The sequence below is a fragment of the Malus sylvestris genome, chromosome 15, assembly GCF_916048215.2.
Source record: "Malus sylvestris chromosome 15, drMalSylv7.2, whole genome shotgun sequence".
Lineage (NCBI taxonomy): Eukaryota > Viridiplantae > Streptophyta > Magnoliopsida > Rosales > Rosaceae > Malus > Malus sylvestris.
The window spans coordinates 23,866,060-23,887,681 of NC_062274.1; the positions used below are offsets into that span (position 1 = coordinate 23,866,060).

General features: G+C 36.6%; 1 protein-coding gene across 1 annotated transcript; it reads left to right on the forward strand.

Moving 5' to 3' along the window:
- The first annotated feature begins 12,268 nt into the window (after positions 1 to 12,268).
- LOC126601631 (dof zinc finger protein DOF2.4-like) lies at positions 12,269 to 13,997 on the forward strand. The gene is made up of 2 exons (XM_050268362.1): positions 12,269 to 12,450; positions 12,684 to 13,997. Exon 2 carries the CDS (start codon positions 12,716 to 12,718, stop codon positions 13,754 to 13,756), a length of 1,041 nt encoding a protein of 346 aa, XP_050124319.1. The 5' UTR covers positions 12,269 to 12,450; positions 12,684 to 12,715; the 3' UTR covers positions 13,757 to 13,997.
- The last annotated feature ends 7,625 nt before the right edge of the window (positions 13,998 to 21,622 follow it).

The window sequence follows — 21,622 nt, forward strand, 5'->3', positions numbered from 1 at the left end:
AAGATCCAATGGGTAGGAAATGGACAAGTGTCAAAAGATCATGAAGATAGTTAAGTTGGTTATATTGTTACTTAGAGTGTAAGCTACAAAGTGTTAGGATATATAGCTTGTAACAATTCATTTGTAACTGATAAGAAAAGATATAACAGTTCTTAACAGTTTTCTCTCTCTAATATCTTTGACATTCTTCTTCTCTCTCTATCTCTTTCTTCCTTCTTACTTCTGTATAATTCTTTCCTTAGATAATTTCAAATGGTTTACATGGTATCATCACCGGAACAAGCATAAAAGCTTGACGGATTTGTCGATCTTGGTTTTCATTGCTTCCGCTATTGTGATTGGTTTCTGGTTTATTAGTATACTGTGATTGGATTTGATTCTTTTCTGTTATTTGGGGTATTTTCTCTGTACTTCTCCGTCCGGTTCTTCAATCTTCCGAACGTGCCTACCAACTGTTTGTGGTTTGGTTTCTGTCAAGATTTCGTGTGATTTCTTTACAATTTGCAACAATGGTGACAACTGCTCAGTTACAGATCTTACAATCTCCAATTACTTCTTTGATTTCATCTGTTTCCAGTTCGGTTAATGTGAAATTGGATGAGACGAACTATTTAGCTTGGCATTTCCAAATGCAGCTCATGCTTAAAGGTCATAGCATAATTGGTTTTGTTGATGGTTTAATGTCTTGTCCTGCTCAATTCAGTCAAGATTCCTCTGATGGTTCAACAATTTTGTCTGGTGATTCTTTTACAAGGGTTCCAACTGATGATTACAAGATATGGAAGATGCATGATAAAGCGTTGATGCAATTAATTACTGCAACCTTGTCTCCTGCTGCAGTTTCTTGTGTAATTGGAAGTACTAGTTCTAAAGAACTGTGGACTCGCCTCAAAGACCAGTTTTCTACAGTCACAAGAACAAGTATCTTTCAACTCAAATCTGAGCTTCAGACAATTAAGAAGGGTAATGATTCAGTCACATTATATTTGCAGAAAATTAAAGAAGCAAGAGATTTATTGTCTGCTGTTGGTGTATTTTTTGATGATGACGACATTGTGATTCTTACGTTAAATGGGCTGCCTGCTGAATTCAATACCATAAGATCTATGATTAAGGGCCGTGAAACTGTGATATCACTGAAAGATCTTCGATCTCAGTTACTTGCTGAAGAAAATTTACTTGAGAAAGGCTCTAATTCACCTGTGTTATCTGCATTCATGGCACAAAGTAATAGTTTTCCTTCAAAGAATCAGTCTTTCTCTAGTTTTGGTACTACTCATGGCAGTTCTAATTCTACTGGCTACAAGGCATTCAACTACAACAATAAGGGTAGAAATCGGTTCAATTCCAACTTTACTTCGAAGTTTGGCAACAACAAAATTTTTCAACCGAACCATGCTCCTGGAATTCTTGGTACATCTCCACCAAGGGCTCAAAACTATGGTGTTCACAATCAACCATGTTAGATTTGTGGGAAGAATAATCATTTGGCTTCTACTTGTCGGTTTCGGATTACAACCACATTTCAAGGCTGTCAAATTTGCGGTAAAAACAATCACTTTGCTGATACCTGTAGATATAGGAATGCAGTTGCTTCTTCAAGCTGTCAGATTTGTGGCAATCCTTATCATACTGCAGAAACTTGTTTTCAGAAGAATTCTAATTCACCAATGAATGCAGTGCATGCTGCTACTTCTCCTTTTTCAGTACTACCTACACCTACACAACAACAAGTTTGGCTTACTGATTCAGGTGCAAATAATCATATGACTTCCGAGTAGAGCAATCTTTCCTTAGCTACTACATATCCTGCAAATGAAGTAATCCAGACTGCTAATGGTGAAGGTTTAGCTATCTCTCACATTGGTTCATCTTTCTTATCAACTCCAATGCAGCCTATAAAGCTCAATTATGTCTTATATGTTCCGAAACTATCACAAAACTTGTTGTCTGTACATAGAATCTGTTTGGATAATAACTGCTGGTTGATCTTCGATGCTTTTTCATTTTGGATTCAGGACAAAACCACAGGGAGGACTCTCTACAAATGGCTGTGTAACAATGGATTGTATCCCATCATCTCATCGTGCTCTCCCCTAGTCAACAATAAAGGCCAACCTGTAACTTTTCTTGGCAAACAAGTCACTGTCAGTATTTGGCATAAGAGGCTTGGTCACCCGTCCAATCAAATAGTTTCTCAGATGTTAAGCACTTCCAAAATTTCTTGTGTTGCTGATAGTACTCCTTCTCTGTGTTAAACCTGTCTAGAGGGCAAGTTTAGTAAACTTCCATTCTCTCCCTGAGTTCCAAAGTCTGTAAATCCATTTGGTATTGTTCATAGTGATGTGTGGGGCCCTGCTTCTTGTGTGTCTTTAGAGGGATTCAAGTATTATGTGACTTTCATTGATCATTGTACCAAGTATTGTTGGATTTTTCCAATCTGCAATAAAAGTGATGTCTTCCCAACTTTTGTGTCCTTTTACAATTTTATTTTCAATCAGTTTCATACATCCATAAAAGTTCTTCAAAGTGATGGTGGTGGTGAGTATACAAGTAAGGCATTTCAACAGTTTCTTATTGATAAAGGAGTAAGTCACTAGATGTCCTGCCCTTATACACCAGAACAAAGTGGCACTGCAGAGAGAAAACATAGACACATAATTGAAACATCCATTACCCTATTACAAACTGCTTCTTTACCATCTCTGTTTTGGTCATTTGCCTGTCAAACATCAGTTTATTTGATTAATAGAATGCCTTCATCTACATTAGATCATAAATCACCATTTTAGTTGCTACATAATACTCTCCCTGAGATCCACCACTTGAAAGTTTTTGGGTGTTCATGTTATCCGTGGTTAAGACCATACACTAGCACAAAACTCGAACCTAGAACAACAAAATGTGTATTCTTAAGCTATGCTTTTTAAGTATAAAGGGTTTCTCTGCTATGATGTATCTAGTAAGAAAGTTTATGTGTCAAGACATGTGATTTTTGATGAAACTGATTTTCCTTACAAATCCTTGGTTCTCAAATATCAATCAGTTAGTTTTGCACTATTACCATCACTCATTCCTTCACCTATTCCCATACCTGATCAAAATAGTGTGCTTGTCTTACCACCAACTCAGAATCTTTCCACCTTTGGTCAATCCTTTGATTCTCCTGAACACTCAAGTTCCGATACTATATTGAGTCCTCTGTCAAATACTGATATGCATCAAGTCTCTCCTGAGCTCCAGTCCATATCCGAGGCAGCTACAAGTTCACACTCCATCGAATCAGTCTCTAATCAATCCATTGGTGCAGCAGTTACACATCCCTTACCTCCTACACTTCCTGTGGTCCTTGAATTCCGACCTGAACACCTACAAGTGGTTCTATCTATCCCACCAATGAATCTCCACCCTATGCAGACACGGTCAAAGAGTGGTATCTCCAAGAAAATTGCTCTTTTAGCTGCTATACATGAACATGGAGGGGTTGATCTGAATCAAGTTGAGCCTGCCACATATAAGTCTGCATTAAAGTCCCCGGTATGGCATGAAGTTATGAAAGATGAGATTTCAGCATTGCATCATCAAGGTACATGGTCTCTGGTACCTCTACCAAGACATAAAAACTTAGTAGGCTGTAAATGGGTCTTTAAGATAAAAAAGAATGCTGATGGTTCTATTGGGAGGTATAAGGCTCGCCTAGTAGGTAAAGGGTTTAATCAAGAAGAAGGTATTGATTTTGGGGAAACCTTTAGTCCGGTTGTGAAGCCTACAACAGTAAGACTAGTTCTAGCTCTCTCTGCACATTTTGGTTGGACATTGCGGCAATTAGATGTGAAAAATGTTTTTCTCCACGGTATCTTGCAAGAGGAAGTATACATGACTCAACCACCTCGATTTGTTGATTTCAAGCATGAAGATTATGTGTGCAGGTTACATAAATCTTTATATGGCTTAAAACAGGCACCAAGGGCCTGGAATGAACGGTTTACTCGATTTCTCCCATCCTTGGGATTCAAATCCACATATGCCGATTCTTCACTCTTTGTAAAGGTTGTTGACAGTTATGTGGTGATTTTACTCCTATATGTAGATGACATTATTATAACTGGCAGTGGCACACAAGCAATTACTGAGGTCATTCATTCCCTTACCCGAGAGTTTGATATTAAAGATTTGGGACCCCTCCACTATTTTCTGGGGATTCAGATTTTACAGAAGCCAGATGGTTTATTTCTCTCTCAACGTAAGTATGTTACAGAGTTGCTAACTAAGGCTGATATGTTACTATCTAAACCATGTGCCACTCCCTGTTTGCCATACAACAGATTGCTCAAAGATGATGGCAAACCTTATAATAATCTGGCCCTTTATCCCAGTTTAGTTGGCCCTTTACAGTACCTAACATTCACTCGACTTGACATTGCCTTTGCAGTGCATCAAGTTTGTCAGTTTATGCAAAATCCTATGGAGTCCCATTTCATGGCAGTGAAACGAATTCTTAGGTACTTAAAAGCTACTCAAGGCTGTGGCATTCATTATGTCAAGAGTTCACTGGATATTACTGCATATAGTGATGCAGATTGGGCCGGGGATCCTAATGATAGGCGATCGACTACTGGAATGGTTGTATTTTTGGGATCTAATCCTATTTCATGGTCATCTAAGAAGCAACAAACTGTTTCTCGCTCATCCACAGAAGTTGAGTATCGGGCTTTATCTACTACAACTGCTGAACTTGATTGGATTCACCAATTGTTACATTTTCTGCAGGTTCTAGTTGTGGAAAAACCAATTCTCTTATGTGACAACCTATCTACTATAACACTGACCTTAAATCTTGTTCAGCATCAACGTACCAAACACATAGAGGTTGATGTACATTTTGTTCGTGAGCGGATAGCAAAACAGGAATTGCAGGTGCATTTTGTCTCTTCCACCGAGCAGTTTACTGATATACTTACCAAAGGCTTATCTACTCCTCTTTTTCAAACTCATTGTGCCAATCTCAGGCTCACATTCTCTGCCCCTGAGCTTGTGGGGGGATGTTAGGAGTATTAAGATCCAATGGGTAGGAAATGGACAAGTGTCAAAAGATCATGAAGATAGATAAGTTGGTTATATTGTTACTTAGAGTGTAAGCTACAAAGTGTTAGGATATATAGCTTGTAACAATTCATTTGTAACTGATAAGAAAAGATATAATAGTTCTCAACAGTTTTCTCTCTCTAATATCTTCGACATTCTTCTTCTCTCTCTATCTCTTTCTTCCTTCTTACTTCTGTATAATTCTTTCCTTAGATAATTTCAGATGGTTTACACTTTGAACTCATAATATGAAGATTATGACCGTTATATTGTAGTTAGTACAACTATTTTTTGATTAAATAATCTACACTAAATTACGAGAAAGATGATTTGAATGCAGCATGTCAAACGCAAAGACGATTATTTTTAACTAATTAAACTACAAGTTATTTATAATTAATATATCTTTTATGATAACTTCGAAATAAAGAATGTTCTGAAACAACATAAAAAAGTTTCACCTAGGCGCTACGCTCATGAATCACTCACGCTGTTGAAAGTTCTTCTCCTATCCAATAACCACCAATCCACATGCATGAATAACTTTGTCAAGGGACATGATCTATGCTAGCTCTGCACCAAGAATTTTGTCCATCCTAGCTTTTGCCAGTTTCGAAACCCTACCCACTCTCTCCCTATAGGTTTTGCTGAGCATGACCTAGCTATTTGGCCATTTCATTTCATTTTTTGTCGTATTTCAATGTAGGGGGACCAACGTAAAAGGGAATGTTTAGGATTAAGAACCATCCATTTTTATCCTTTCAAGGAATTTAGTGTCGACCTTTTCTCAGTGTCCCAGCTATAGCCAGTTAGCTGCAACTCTATGATATGATATGCATCCTTCAGAAAGAGAAATGGTAAGAGATTCTTTTAAAAGTTGGATTTCTCGAACAATTTATGGCACAATGTTTTATAATGTTAACTTATAAATGAAAGTTAAACTGTGAGGTGACAGAAAGTTCATAAAGAATCTTATTTTGAGATAATTTCTTTAGTATTTCTCTCCTTACAAAAATGCAAAAATGATGTTTTCGTCCAAGGAATTTGGTTTCGACCTTTTCTCGGTAACCCCAGCTAACTAGTTATTAGCTGCAACTGTATGATATGATATGCATATCCTTATGAAAACGCAGATATGATGTTTGCATATTCAATAGTTTGGAAAAGATAATATATATCTGATCCCAAGAGAGTAGTACGCAAACAAACCCTAATGGCAAAATATGTTCTTTATGTGACATTGAAGATTTTGAATAATCCAAAGCGACTAATATTGTTTTTTGTGATCGTAGGTAAGATTGATTAGGACCATCAAGGGCCCTAGGGCATATATACAAGAAGTGGATGAGTTATAAGGTTTATTTTAGTGCAGCCAACTGTCAATGCATCCGGCCCCCTCTATATGACTAGAGAATATTTTACGTACGAGCTATAGCAACATTCATATATTCTCAAGTTACTATTTGCAGAAATAATGTATACAATTATATGATAGGATCGGTCCCTTGTAACTTTGTTCTTGATATTGGTAGAGTTCGACTTAGTGGCAGATTTAGGATTCTAACGTTGAGTGGTCCCAATATAAAAGTTTTAAAAAATATGGGACAAAAATAATATTAAAAAATTAAAGGATAATAAATCAAATTTTCAATCATAATCTTCATATAGACAAACATTACAAGCTACAAAAACTAAATTTGACACGATGAGGTTTCATACTCTGCGTGTCATGATAGTTTCATTATCAATAAAAAAATAATAATAAAAAAAAAGATTGATGATGATTTGGAAATATCTAAAATTGGAGTTAAACTATTCGGAATTAATATGATTGGAACTATCCAAAATTAGAGAAATATTTGGAAAAGGATTGTTAGAACTAATCGATGATGATTTTTGTTGGTGGTGGCATGGGGATCGGTTGGGTGTGGTTGGAGGAAAAAGGGAATTGGAATTGGGAATTACCCAATTGGAGAAAGCGAACGCAAAATGAGACTGGTAGAGATCTCGGGTAGGCGGAAAGGGAATATACTCTCTTTATTTTCTTTAATTAAAAAGGGTCTCATCCACATGGCTTAATAGGAAGACTTGCTTTTAATTATTTTGTTTTAAATAGGTTGGCTCAAAACAACATTGTTTTGGCCAAATCTTAAAATAAAAATTAAAAAAAAAAACAGAATAGTCTTCTTCACATTCGTTAATCATTTGTAGAACATGCACCTGCTGATCTGCTGCTGCACTCTTCTCCTCCACCATATGACTTGAGTGGTTCTCAGAGGTTCTCACAACCACTTATTTGAACTTTCGGGTGGTTCAGGACCACCTGGATTCCTTAATGTATTCGCCATTGGTTCAACTTGCACCTAAATGAGCGATTATGATGTTTTGCAATTTTTATAGTAGCTAGAGAAATGCTTGTAATATTATCAAATATCAATACTAAGTTTTACTAAAATCAGATTGATCAATAATTCAATCAAGTCACAATCATATCATCACTAAATTCACAAATCTAGTACTTATAAATTTTTGGTAAGGAAAATGTACTTTTGTCACCATTGGTTTTAAAGGAAAATTATAATTTTTAAGAGAGTTCACGGCATGTATAATTCATCTTATCCTTCTTGTAATACAAAATTGATGAAAAGTGATCAAAACATCATGGATTATTTTTATTTTTATTTTGGTAATATTAGTGACTTGCATTTTGCGTATTCTTTGTTTAAAACAAATGGAATCATGAATGGATGTGATCTAATGCATCTACTTTAACTCAAGGAACTGAGCAAAGCCAAACCTACATAGTCCATAACTATTTTTGTGTTGTATATTAAACAATTAAGGGGTACATGATCAATCGTTAAATTCCTACTCTAGGAGATTTGAAATGAAAAACCATTTATATATGGTTCCTCTTGCATGAATTGTGCAAAGGAAATGAAAGGAACATTAGTTGGTACAGGCTGCGAGAGAGAGAATTATTGATCACTAGAATAAAAAAGGACGAAGGGTGAGGAGCCCCATAAAAGCTGTATCGCCGCATGGAATATGATATTTTCCGGATCCTTTTGTGAAAATTCGAAAGATCAATCAAACATGTTCGTTCATTGTAAATCATACGATTAAAAATTATTTAAAATTTTTAATTTAAAATTGAATATAAATAGTAATTAACAAAAAATAATCACACAATATAGATAAACGGAATTGATTGATTGATTCTCGGATTCATATAAAAAGGATCCGGAGAGGATTCTTGTCCTTGCTGCATAAGGAGAGGACACATGCACATTAGTCGGGGTCTATTTAGAATGTGGAATTCTATCACATCCCATATTTCGAACCCATATGCATGTGCTCATCATGTCATATCTAATCCCGTACATTCCTTGATAATTAGTGGTATTATCATACACTCTTCTCCTTTATTACTCTAACTTTTTGCATGGAGGTCGGAGGATGATTACTAATTACAGTTATGTTTTTTTAATTCAATCCTATGAACAACCTGATAACCGTTGGGTTTTACAAGAAGAAGTTTCAATATAATTAAAAATTGTATTATCAATACAATTTATTTGCATTCTTATGATACTATACTAATTAACTTAACATAGTTTCTTTACTTATAGTAACATTTTTTTTTACTGTTTGTGTTGTATTAAAAGGAGCGAACTCCAAACATATATATATCCTAATTCAACCAACTCTATCCATCCCTTACCTCCCTTGGTCTAATCTTTTGAAATATGTAAATGAAAGTGTATGTTTTCAAATTAACCAAAATATGAGCCTGTCAAGCTATTTTAGAACAAATGAATATTATATATTTAAAGTTAATTGTCCTAATATAATAGAAAACATGGTTTTAGATTTTGAGGGTGATTCGGCGCGAAACGAGTAAGTGATTGACACAGAAAAAGCAGCTGATAAGGACTGAGCAAGACAGATGTATAGTAAAGCAATAGAGTGCCCGAGGATCGAGGAACGACTGCCCCACTCAACCCACAACCAACGTTGACGGCGACCTTGATTCCCTACCAGCGCTGCCCCTTCCGCCCCCGCGCGCTGCCCAGTGCCCATTCCCATGTAATATCATTGACGTCTTCTGTCGTCTTCTGCTGCCCTCACGCTGCCCGACCTTCACAGGTAAAAGCATGTCGGTCTGCTCCTTGTCTATAATATTACGTCTCGCGCTCCGGACGGCACGCGCGGTCAGATACGTACGTAGACAATACTATTAACATCACCATCCATTCACCAATAATTTCGACATTTTTTTTCCTTTTTTTACTTACCAACCATAAAAATAAAAAGAAAAAAAAAATATCTAACGTGGAGCATTATGTATTTTCCTTTTCATGGGACCTTATTTATTTATATTTTGCTTCCTTTTTCATTCACATATCGTTTTCTTTAGAAGCAAAGTGCAAATGTGTGTTGTTTGTGCCGCTTTAAATTGATATATAATTTCCCTTTGCATGTATAGATGTGTTCATGAATTTAGAACCAAAAAAAGTCCTTTGATTTCAAAGCCAGCCTTCTTGCTCAATTTGGTTTCATGGGTAGTCATTGTTTGTTCAGAGACTTGATCCGATGGTAGTGCTTTGGTCAAAGATGAAAACTGATCGATCAGTTCTGGCTTTGATGTGCCTGTTGCTCAAGTAAAGTAGTGTTGCATTTTGCTTTACCATGCATGCACTATTAATTTTTATAGTGTGAGAATTACACTGTCAGATGATATTACTTATTCAACTTATGTTCTAATATATGTATTTATTTAATAATAGCACTCTAAATTGAAAAATATATCATTACACTAATAGTTAACATTAGGTGACATTCGACATGAAAAAATTTCTCACTATTATTCACCTTTTACAGAAACTATCTTCAATTTCTTAATTAGCGCTATATTCATTAATTTGGATTCTTACGGTCTTAAATATTGTATATCATCTTCTCCTGATAGAATTTGACAGTCTTTATGTCTAAATTCACTATTTTTCCATTAAATATTTGCGACCTGATTGAATGTGAATTGTGACTTGGCCAGAAAGATAAAGCATTCACTCTCTTTCTTTTTAAATATAGTTTATAATGAACCTAGGATTAGGTTGTATTAGATCTGTGTTGGACCTACCCGCTCACTATTCCATTCACATGCTTCACGGAGTTAATTAGATTTTGATTTACTGTAGAATTTCAATTGAAAATATATTTTTTAAGAGTAGGAATTTCCAAGATAAATCAATAATCACACATTAGCCTCTGTGTTATCTTGTAACTTAAGCGATAAGATTTAATCTTCACAATTAACAATCTTCAAATCAAGATGGCGATTGATCACAGATTGTTCCAAAAATCTGAGACATGTAGACCCCCCCTCATAGCCATTTTAATTCACTTCTTATATTCCTTCCAGATTCTCAAGTAGTCCAAACAAACACGAATCACAGTAATTTGCATTCAAACCACAAGCTCTTCGAAGGCAGCTCGTTTCACACAATCAAGTAATCTGCTATACGTACTGTGGGTTGTTGTCACAGAGTTAAGAGAATAATTGCTCCACATAAACTTGAATAGTGATTGAATGAGCAGCTAGCTAACCAATAAAGGTTACATCAACCTGGTTAATTTTCAATTTGTCTTATGCTAATGTAATTACTAATTAGGTGGCACAGTTTGCACGCCTAACCAAGCGCACCAGCCAATTCGGTTTTTACCTATATGACCAAGGTCTACTAAATGTTGAGCTTTTAGGAACATTTCATACTATCCAGCCTCTTCAATGTGAAATAGTTCATGATCGGATTAAGCAGCTGGTCAATACTGCTAAATTATCTGTAAAAATGATCTCCATGAATGTTTTTCAATACTCAATACTCATAGGTAAGCTAAGCAATCAGTAATATTGTGACAATCTATATTGTGCCCTCATATTATAACACGTGAATTAGTAATATTTAGACTTAATTTTCATCCCACTTTGAATGGGATAATCTATTGTATGATCAATAGTTCAAATATTTGTTTTGTTAAGTTAAGATTAATGCTAAACTCAATTGCCACGCATAAGTGATTGAAAAAAGTCGATTTGGTTTAGATCTCACGAAGAGCGCCGCACATACAGATTTCAAGGATGAACAGTAATATTCAAATTATTAACAACAAAACTGATTTCATGGATTCTCGACTGCATTGTTGGAAAGAAACAATGATGAATGTTTCAAATGCAAATGAAATGTGCTCTCGTGCAGTATTTGTTCTCAGACAACAAACCACACGTTCGAATCATTACTTGAATTAGGTTTAATTACTCAATGTGTTCAACCTAAACCCAATGGCCATCAAAGATACATCAGCTGGGGCTCTCTGCTAGTTAGCTCTTTGGTGTAGTGTCTGTGTCTGAGTCTGTGTCTGTGGGTGTGTGGGGAAGGCAAATTGAAGCCATAACTTTCGGGCAGTGGCTTTATAGTTACTGTAGGGCATTGGCTTTACACGTACTTCCATGTGATTAGCCAACTCCTCGAACTTATAATGATGATTCTCGAACAGCATCTTCAGGAAGGAAACACAAGAGACCCCCCCACACACAACAAAGATTATTCTTTTAGAAAACTTAATTGCTATTATCATTATATATTCTCTTCTGCACCCCCCACTTCCTGTAATATAAAACTTCTCATTTTATAATGCCAATTGCCAAGCCATTCGTTTATAATTGATACAATGCAAAAGCGTTTGTGCACTAATTTAAGCCCCCCACTTTCTAAAAAAATTGAGAAGAAATAAACTTATATACTTACAAAACACCTGGGATTTGGATAAAACAAATTAGGGTTTTGCTCAATGTATCATTTCATTGGGTCTTTAATCAGAAATTTAGCACACTAGTTAAGTAGCTAGCTAGAGTGACTAATTTTTCATTATCATATTTAGTTGGCTATTCAACAGCTGCATGGATAATATAGAAGAAAAGGTGATTTGGATTTAATTAAGTTCCTTCGGCTAACTGTTATTGGAATCATTAGGGAAATAATGCAGTCTTGTTAAACTTATATTTTTTCATAGGACAAAAGCGTTGGATGATCAGAAGGGTAGAATAGACTGGGAATTTGGGAAGAGACCATTTGCTTCCTTCCAAAACCACTTACAACTGAATTCCGAATCCACCAAAATTAAATACCACTTTATGTTGTTTAGCTTAGCTATATAGATTGAAGTTTTCATATATACTGTCTTCCACATGCAGTAACCCTATATATAGTAAAGCTTCCTCCACTATGCAATCCCTCCATTCTTTTACACCCCAAGAATATTTGACAACAAAGTCCCCTACAACTTAAGTCTTTAAGTCTCAAGGCAAGTCATTTAATTTGAATATCTATATTCCGATTCAATATCCTCGCACATAATACACACACACACACACACACATATATATATATATATATATAGTGGTTAGATCACACAAACACTAAATACACAACAAAAACCACTTTCTCATCTCTTTAGCTTTCTCTCCACTAAATACTACTACACTCAAAAAGATTTTATCTTTATTTGTTTTTCTCTTTGCTTTTGGATTGTTGTAGATCTACGAATAAGAGTAAATAAAAAAACCAAGATGATCCAAGAACTGTTTGGAGGTGCAGGCCTTAATAACATAGCAGGAGGAGGAGAGAGGAAATCGCTCACCTTTCATGGTGGTACTACTTCTTCTCCTTCTCTGTCTCCTTCACCATCCCCTTCTTCCTCAACAACTACCACCGCCACCGCCACCACAACAGCCACGGCAGGTTTATCAAATACTGAGAACTTGAGATGCCCAAGATGCGATTCTTCCAACACCAAGTTCTGCTACTACAACAATTACAACCTCACTCAACCCCGCCACTTCTGCAAGACCTGTCGCCGCTACTGGACAAAAGGAGGAGCCCTCCGCAACGTTCCAATTGGCGGCGGCTATAGAAAAAACAAGAGTGTCACCGGGTCAACGGCTTCCATAGGCAAGACCGCCGCAGGGAAGTTGAAAACGGTGGTGTCAGAGATTGGCCGTTCAGGATTTGGTGCGGGGTTCGATCAGGAGGTCCAAGCAAGCCCAATACTATGGGGCTCGTCCCAGAATTCTCATTTACTAGCCCTGTTAAAAGCCAGTCATCATCAAAACCCTAACCCTAATCAACTTTGTAATTCTGTAAATGTGAAGGAAGAGGGAGGTATGAATATGATTGGGTCCCACATGATGACTACTGAGGCAATTGCAATGAGTACTGCTCGAACCCTGGGTTTGGATCCAGTGTGCCAGGCTCCTTCACTTGGCCTGTGCAGCTCTTTCTGGAGAAACAACAACCAATATCAACCACCTCCAAGCCATCACCAACAAAACGGTTTCATTGTTGGTCATGAAGTTCAAAGCAGCAATATTGGAATTCAAGAATTGTTTCAGAGGCTAACACCATCAACATCACAATCATGTAGTTATTATTCTGACCAACTAAATAATGTGGTGGCGTCTTCATCCTCCTCATCATTGTCTTCATATTCCACGTCATCGATTTTGGATTCGTCTCCGGTGGTTGGCGGTGGCGAAATGGGTTACAGCTGGAACCCGGCGTTTACCGCGTGGTCATTTGATCTTCCGACAACCAATGGTGCATATCATTAAGTCTTTATCTAAGGGATTTCTTCTTTGTCTTAGCTTAGTTAGGTTCTACTTTTTCTTTAATTTGGTTTTGATTTTTTGGTTATGTTTGTGTGGGTTGTGATACTTATTATGGCTTTAGCCTCAGTAGCTAATAGCCACCCCTCTTTCTTCTTCTCTGTCTGTATGTGTATTTTAAGGTGTAAAGGACATATGAGGGTGTCCCAACTAAGCACCAGGAAATTAAATGTTTTGTTACTTGTTAGTGGTTCTTGATTTTATCATCACATTATAATTTCCATAAAATATTAAGGGGATCTGCTTAATTAGATGCCTGAAATTTTGTTAAGGAACTGAATTGTTTTTTTTTTTCATACACGAGGATTGACAAGAGTATCAAATCAACCTCTAACCTCTCTAATGAATCTGCTGTTATGCCATGATCCCACCGATTAATCTCTCCATATTATTTTATGTAACTAATTAATAGTTATTAGTTGCCTGTTATAGATTGTACAAAGTCAACTATCTGATTGTATTTATTCTGTATCAATAGAATGAGCAAACAATTGAGCATTTCTCCATAACACAGATTCTTATTCTTTGCTCTATTTCCTTTCTGCCGTTCTATATTTCTCTATATGGTATCATCCTTTTTCCCAAGCTAACGCTTCCCACAGTTCGATCCTCTATGGCTTCTATATTACTTCGCACCCCACCACCTTCAACATCTCCCACACAATCAATTCTCTCATGGACATAAATAATTACCCCAGTTGGAGATCTTAATTTTCAGATATATTCTTGAAATTCATGGTATGGAAGATGTCGTGACCACCAATTCCAAACTTCTAAAGAAGCTTGCTGATGGCTCTGTCAATCCAAATTATTCTCGGGACAAACTTGTCCTCAGTTGGATCAAGGCTACCTGCTCACCCTCTATACGATCTATACTGATTCCTTGTACCTACGGTTTCGATGCTTGGTCTCTTCTAGCAAAGTGTTTCTCTCCTCTCTCCAAGACTCGCATCCGCACTCTTCGTGGTCAACTCTGCACTCTCAAGAAAGACTCGGAGCAGTCCATGTCCGGTTATTTGATGCATGCCAAAAGCCTAGCGGATTCGCTTCACATTATTGGCTCCAGTACTACTATAGAAGAACCCATTGAAAGCCTCTTAGACAGTCTTGGTCCTGAATATAAAGAGTTTTCAACAGCCGTTCATCTCCGGCCCTCTCTTTATCTCGTATGATGACTGCTACGATCTACTCATTCAAGAAGACCATCTCATAAAAAAGAAGTCCACTATTTCCTTTTCAAGTAGAGCTGCTTTCGTTGCTTCTCGTAGCTCTGTTGGCTTGGCAAATTTTGCCCCCAGTAATCATCGGTCATCTTCCCATCACTCTTTTGAGCTAGGCAACGAGAGATTTTTCAGTGTGACCGTCACACGAAGTGTTACACCTTGTGTCCTTCTATAAATGGTGAGTTATGTGTGTTAAAATGTTAATAACTTAAAAATTAAAATTTTCCACCACTTGCATAAAAACACGTGGTGTACCATTTGTATTCCCGTCACAACTAAAAATTTCTCCTAGGCAACAGTCGTGGTCTAGATTTGCGTTCATCTAATCAAAACCGTCAAACTGTTGCTGTGCAAGTGTAATTGCTGAAAGACTTTTTAGCCAAAGTGGTCCTTGAGATTTGCATAACTCATCATTTTAGTTCCTGACATTTGAAATCAATAGAAGTGGTCCCTGAGTTTGTCCATCATCAATCATTTTGGTCATTCCTTGAAAAATCTTCATTAAATAAAGATAAAATGACAAAAACATCCTTAATTTTTGTCAAATCATTTTGGCCCATTATTTATTAAATTGAGGGTATTTTTGTCATTTGGTCCTTAGTTTTTCAAGGAAGGAACAAAATGATTGATGATGGACAAACTCAGGGACCAATTCTATTGATTTCAAATTTTAGGGACCACAGTGATGAGTTATGCAAATCTTAGGAACCATTTTGGTTAAAAAGCCTTGCTGAAATTATAGAGAGGTTAAGTGTAAAACTCAGTTTTAATGTAAACCCTTGGATCATAGTCCAAGTGTGCAGCTACGATGTAATCTTAGGGTAAGTGATGATTTATGCCATATGTCACTTTCTCATAGGATACATGAAATGGATATTTACATGATGTAATGAGAGAATATTTCATTCTCTCTCTTCTCTCTATCGGTATTCAGGTTCACAGTATGTGCGTGTGAATGTGATGAATGTAGAAGCACATTTTCCATTCTTATTCTCTCTGTAACTTCCTCTCAAATTCCAGAATCCATAATCTCCAATTCTCATCGATTGATTTCATATATAAGATAATAATCTTATGAATGTTAACATGGCCTTAGAGTCAGGTTCGATCAATTGATACCGGGCATTTAGATATGTGAAGGAACTACCAAGAAACTTGAAATCGAGCTTGAGTTATCTGTGACTTGAGTCTAACATGGCAAGGTCTAGTAGTAGCGAGTTGAGAGCACCGATCTTCAATGGCGATAACTATGAGTTTTGGAGTATAAGGATGAAAACCATTTCCAAGTCTCACGGGTTGTAGGATCTTATTGAAAAGGGGTTTGAGAGCTCAAATTCGAAGAAAGATGATGAATCTAATGCGCAGAAGAAAGAAAAAAAAGAATCATGCAGTGCTGGGAAGATGACTCTCACAGAGAGACTTATGAAAGATACTAAAGCTCTGGATCTGATTCAGAGAGTAGTCTCATATGAGATATTTCCCATAATCTCTCATAAAGAAACCTCAAAAGGTGCATGGGATATTCTGCAGCAAGAATACCATGGTGATAAACAGATTAGAAGTGTTAAATGGCAAGGTCTTCGTAGAGGGTTTGAATATACAAGAATACTGGATGATGAATCACTTTCTGTCTATCTTACAAAACTGTTTGATCTGATAAATCAAATGTGAAGCTATGGAATCTCGAGAGAGAATAGTTCAAAAATTGTTGATTAGTTCAACATATGATTATATTTGTTCTATTATTGAGCATTCGAAGGATTTAGATGTGATTTAAGTGCAAGAAGTTGTTGCTTCCTTGAAGAGTTTTGAATTAAGGCTAGATAGGCATTCTGAGAAGAAGATCAAGGTTGTGAAGGGAGTTCTTATGATCCTAAAACACATTGTGTAGCAAATGAAAATTGTGATTTGCCAAGTTCAAACATTGAGATCATTGATCAAAGGGGAATTACACGTCCACAGGATGATGATCACACTCCTCTTAAGTAGAAAAGCATTACAGAAGTGTATAAGAAATGCAACCTGTGTATCATTGAACCTGAAAAACTTTGAAGAAGCTGCCAAGGATGAATCATGGTAGAAGGATATGGAAAGTGAAATTTCAATGATTGAGAAGAACAACACTTGGGAATTAGTTGATAGGTTATTTGATAAACCAGTCACTGTTGTCAAGTAGGTCTATAAGACTAAGTTAAACTTGGATGGATTTGTGTAGAAAAACAAGGCAAGGTTGGTAGCAAAGGGTTACTTTCATAAGCCTGGAGTAAACTTCAATGAAACATTTTCCCATGTGGCAAGACTTGATGCTATTAGAACTTTGGTGGCACTTGCTACACAGAAAGGCTGGAAACTATTCCAATTGGATATAAAGTCAACATTTCTTAATGGAGTGTTGAATGAGGAAGTGTATGTAGACCAACCATCTGGTTTTGTGATACTAGACAAAGAGGACAAAGTGTACAGACTCAAGAAAGTACTATATGGTCTAAAGCAAGCTCCAAGAGCTTGGTATGAAGAGATAAATTCCTACTTTACTAAAGCTGGTTTTCATAGAAGCCCTAATGAAACAACACTATATATCAAGACATCTGAAAGTGGCATTCTCATTGTGTCACTATATGTAGATGATATTATCTACACAAGAAGTTTAAAAGAGATGATGTCTGAGGTTAAAGCTGAGATGATGTGGGCAGTATGAGATGACTAATCTAGGATTACTTCATCACTTTCTGGGCCTTGGAGTATTGCAAGCAGAATCCTACATTTTCTTGCACCAGAAGAAATATGCAAAGACTTTACTAGATAAGTTTGGGCTCAAAGATTGCAAATCTGTTTTAAGTCATTTAGTTGTGAATGAGAAACTCACAAAGGTTGATGGAAGTGAGTTGGCAGATGAAACCTTGTATAGACAAATGGTTGGCAGCCTACTATACTTAATAGCAACTAGGCTAGACATTATGTTTGCTGCAAGCTTATTGGCTAGATTCATGCACAATCCTACCAAGAAGCATATGATGATAGCTAAAAGGGTTCTGAGATACATACAAGGCACATTGAATTATGGGGTTGCCTATGAGAAAAGAAAATGGGCAGTGATTGGGCTAGGAGTGAAGATAACATGAGGAGTACATCTGGTTATTCCTTTAATGTTGGCTCTGGTCTGTTTTCTTGGGCCTTAATCAAGCAAAGTAGTGTAGGTCTTTCAATTGCAAAGGCAGAAAATATTAGTGCAACTGAAGCAACTGCACAAGCCATCTGGCTAAGATTTGTTCTTTCTGATTTTTGTGAAGAACAAGTGGAACCAACTCAGCTGTTGTGTGACAACACTTTGGCCATGCTATAACTAAGAATCTAGTTCAACATCACAAAACCAAACACATAAATAGAAGGTTTCATTTCATTCAAGATGCTTTTCAAGATGGTGAGATTGATCTACTATATTGTATGAAGAATAGGTTGTAGATATCTTTACCAAGACTTTAGCAAGAGATCGATTTGAGTATTTAAGGAAAGCTCTAGGTGTAATTCCAGCACAACACTTAGAATGAGGTGTTGGTGTGTAAGTGTAATTGTTGAAATTGTAGAGAGGTTAAGTGTAAAACTCAGTTTTAATGTAAGCCTTTGGATCACAGTCTAAGTGTGCAGTTACGATGTAATCTTAGGGTAGGTGATGGTTTATGCCATGTGTCACTATCTCATAGGATATATGAAATTGATGTTTAGATTTACATGATGTAATGAGAGAATATTCCATTCTCTTTCTTCTTTCTAACAGTAGTCAGGTGCCCAGTGTGTGCGTGTGAATGTGATGAATGCAGAAGTACATTTTCCATTCTTCTTCTTTCTATGACTTCTTCTCAAATTCCAGAATCCATAATCTCAAATTCTCATTGATTGATTTCATATATAAGATAATAGTCTTATGAATGTTAACACAGAACAACTGGAATTATCCTCGACCTAACCCAAGTCCACTTAAAGACAATAGACCACATTTTCTCCATGCATTGTCGCTGCCACCTAAGGCACCTACATTTGGATATGCCGAATACTATCAACTTTGTGAGGAATATAGTCACCAAGCTAATCAATGCGTCATAGTTGGGAATTTTGCCTATCTCGCTACTATTGACGCTGACTCTAGTCATCAACACCATGGGTGGTCGATCCTGGTGCCACTAATCACATGACTAATGACCCTTCCACCCTCACACAAATCCAACCTTATACATGTACCGATTCTGTAAGTGTGGGCCAAGGTGATCAATTTCATATCTCTCATGTTGGCAACTCCTCCATATCTGGTTTACATAGTTCTATATTACTTAATGATGTATTATATGTTCCTCCAATTAAAATGAACTTGTTGACTCTTCGTCGATTTCTCGTGACAATCATTGTTTTCTTTAGATCGATGATCATTCTTTTCGTGTGAAAGACAAGCGCACATGCCATGTACTTCTTATTGGGCATAACCATGGTGACCTATACCTATATCCGTTTTGCTCCCACCATCCGACAAAAACTTGTTTTTTTACGGTGAACAGACAACTCGTGATGTATGGCATACTCATTTAGGACATTCCTCTACTTTTTTTTTTCAAGTGTTTTCTAATAAAATACCACTTACCCATTAGTAGTGTTGCCTCATTCAATCACAAATATCATATTTGCCCTTTAGGCAAAGCATGTAGACTACCGCGCATCCACTATCTCATGGACTTGACATTGTACTTCATGATTCTCAATCCATTGAACCCATCAGTCACACTCCAAATATTGGCACGTGCAACAAGCCATGGATGAGGAGTATAAAGCTCTTCTCAAAAATCAAACCTGGTCCTTAGTTCCAACCACTCCTTATATGAATATTATGAAATGTAAATAGGGTTTTAAGGTTAAACGCATGACAGATGGCTTCATTGAGCGTCACAAGGCTCGACTCGTTGCCAAGGGATACAATCAACATGCTGGATTAACTACGATGAGACCTTTATTCCTGTTCTTAAACCAGGTACTATTTGTACCATTCTTGCCTTCACAGTCTCTAAACATTAGTCTTTACAACAACTTGACATCCGCAATGCTTTCTTGAATGGCAGCAGGAGGAAGTTTATAAGTAACAACCACCTGATTTTGTCAATTCACATCAATCCAAGCATGTCTGTCATATATGCAAAACTCTTTACTGCCTCAAACAAGCCCCTCGTGCTTGGTTTCAGCGCTTAGCCTAATTCTTTTGTAGTCATGGCTTTTTCCACGACAAATCCACTACTCATCTACATACTCACTCTATGTTTTGGTGTATGTTGATGACCTTGTTATAATATGTTCCAACTCTGATGCAGTTTAAAAGTTACTGATCAATTGTGCATTACCTTTGCCAATTGCAAGTTAGGCGAGCTTAATTTCTTTCTCGGCATGGAGATCACTCGACATGGCAATCATCCCTCTCTCTTTCAAACTCGTTATGCCTTAGACTTATTGTAGAAATTCAAAATGGAAATTTGTAGGCCATGCCATACACCATTTCTCTCATCCACATGCTTGTCCACTCATGATGGTGATCTCATCTTTGATCCTGAAACCCTTTGAAGCATGGTTGATGGTCTACAAGATTTGTGATGTGAAAATTACTTGACACACAAATTAAACCCTATTGATGACAATTGTAGTAATGATGTAAGTAGGGATCGTTCTAGACCGGGGATTAACTAGGGATGCTAATCAACAAACATAAGACTCAAAAACACTAAACTAGACTCTATAAACTCAAAACTAACTTAAAACACTCAAAACAGCAAATAACAATAAAAAAGATTCAATTCTAGACCTAACAAGTGATTTGGACGAAAATATAACTTTAAAAGACTCAAAAGATTTAAAGGAAACAAGTTTTGACTCTAAAAGCAAGACTTAAAAGCAAGGGGTTTTGTTTTGACGAAAATTGAACTTTAAAACTTTAAACTTTGAAAATAAACTTAAAACAAAACAGATTGTGATGAAATAGAATGATGAGAAACTAGTTAGAGGGTTCCTTATCCACACATGAACATATGCATATAATTTGATTCCCAGTTATGACTTCAACAAACGATAAATGACAATGTTCCAAGTTAATTAGGTCCGCTTAAATTAACTCTTAGATTTCCCTAGATTCATTGGATTGAATGGAATACGCATTACAACCAAATTATTCCTCATCAAAGTCCCTAACTATGGAATACGCATGATAGAGACATTCAACAAAGATCATTAAGTTCAACGGAAATCATAAACATTGACTAGGCATTCATAACTATGGAATACGCATGTTAATCCAGCCTAGGGTTTACTTAAACACAATCGTGACTAGCGATCTTTACTACTCATGAATATAAGTTCATAACGATTAGGTGAAATTCCCTTATATCCTAGCATCAAGTTTAGGCATGCAAATTAAGTGTCGACCCTCAACCCACATACATAAACAAGTTCTTAATCAAAACAGAAAAGTAAACCACATCTAAAGTTCATGAATTCATAACTGGAGTAAAACAAATCATAACCAACATATGTCCATGGCTTCAAATTTGCCTCTAACTAAAAA

What these genes read in the sequence shown, in the direction of transcription:
- LOC126601631 (XM_050268362.1), top strand. Translation starts at nt 12,716, where the DNA reads ATGATCCAAGAACTGTTTGGAGGTGCAGGCCTTAATAACATAGCAGGA.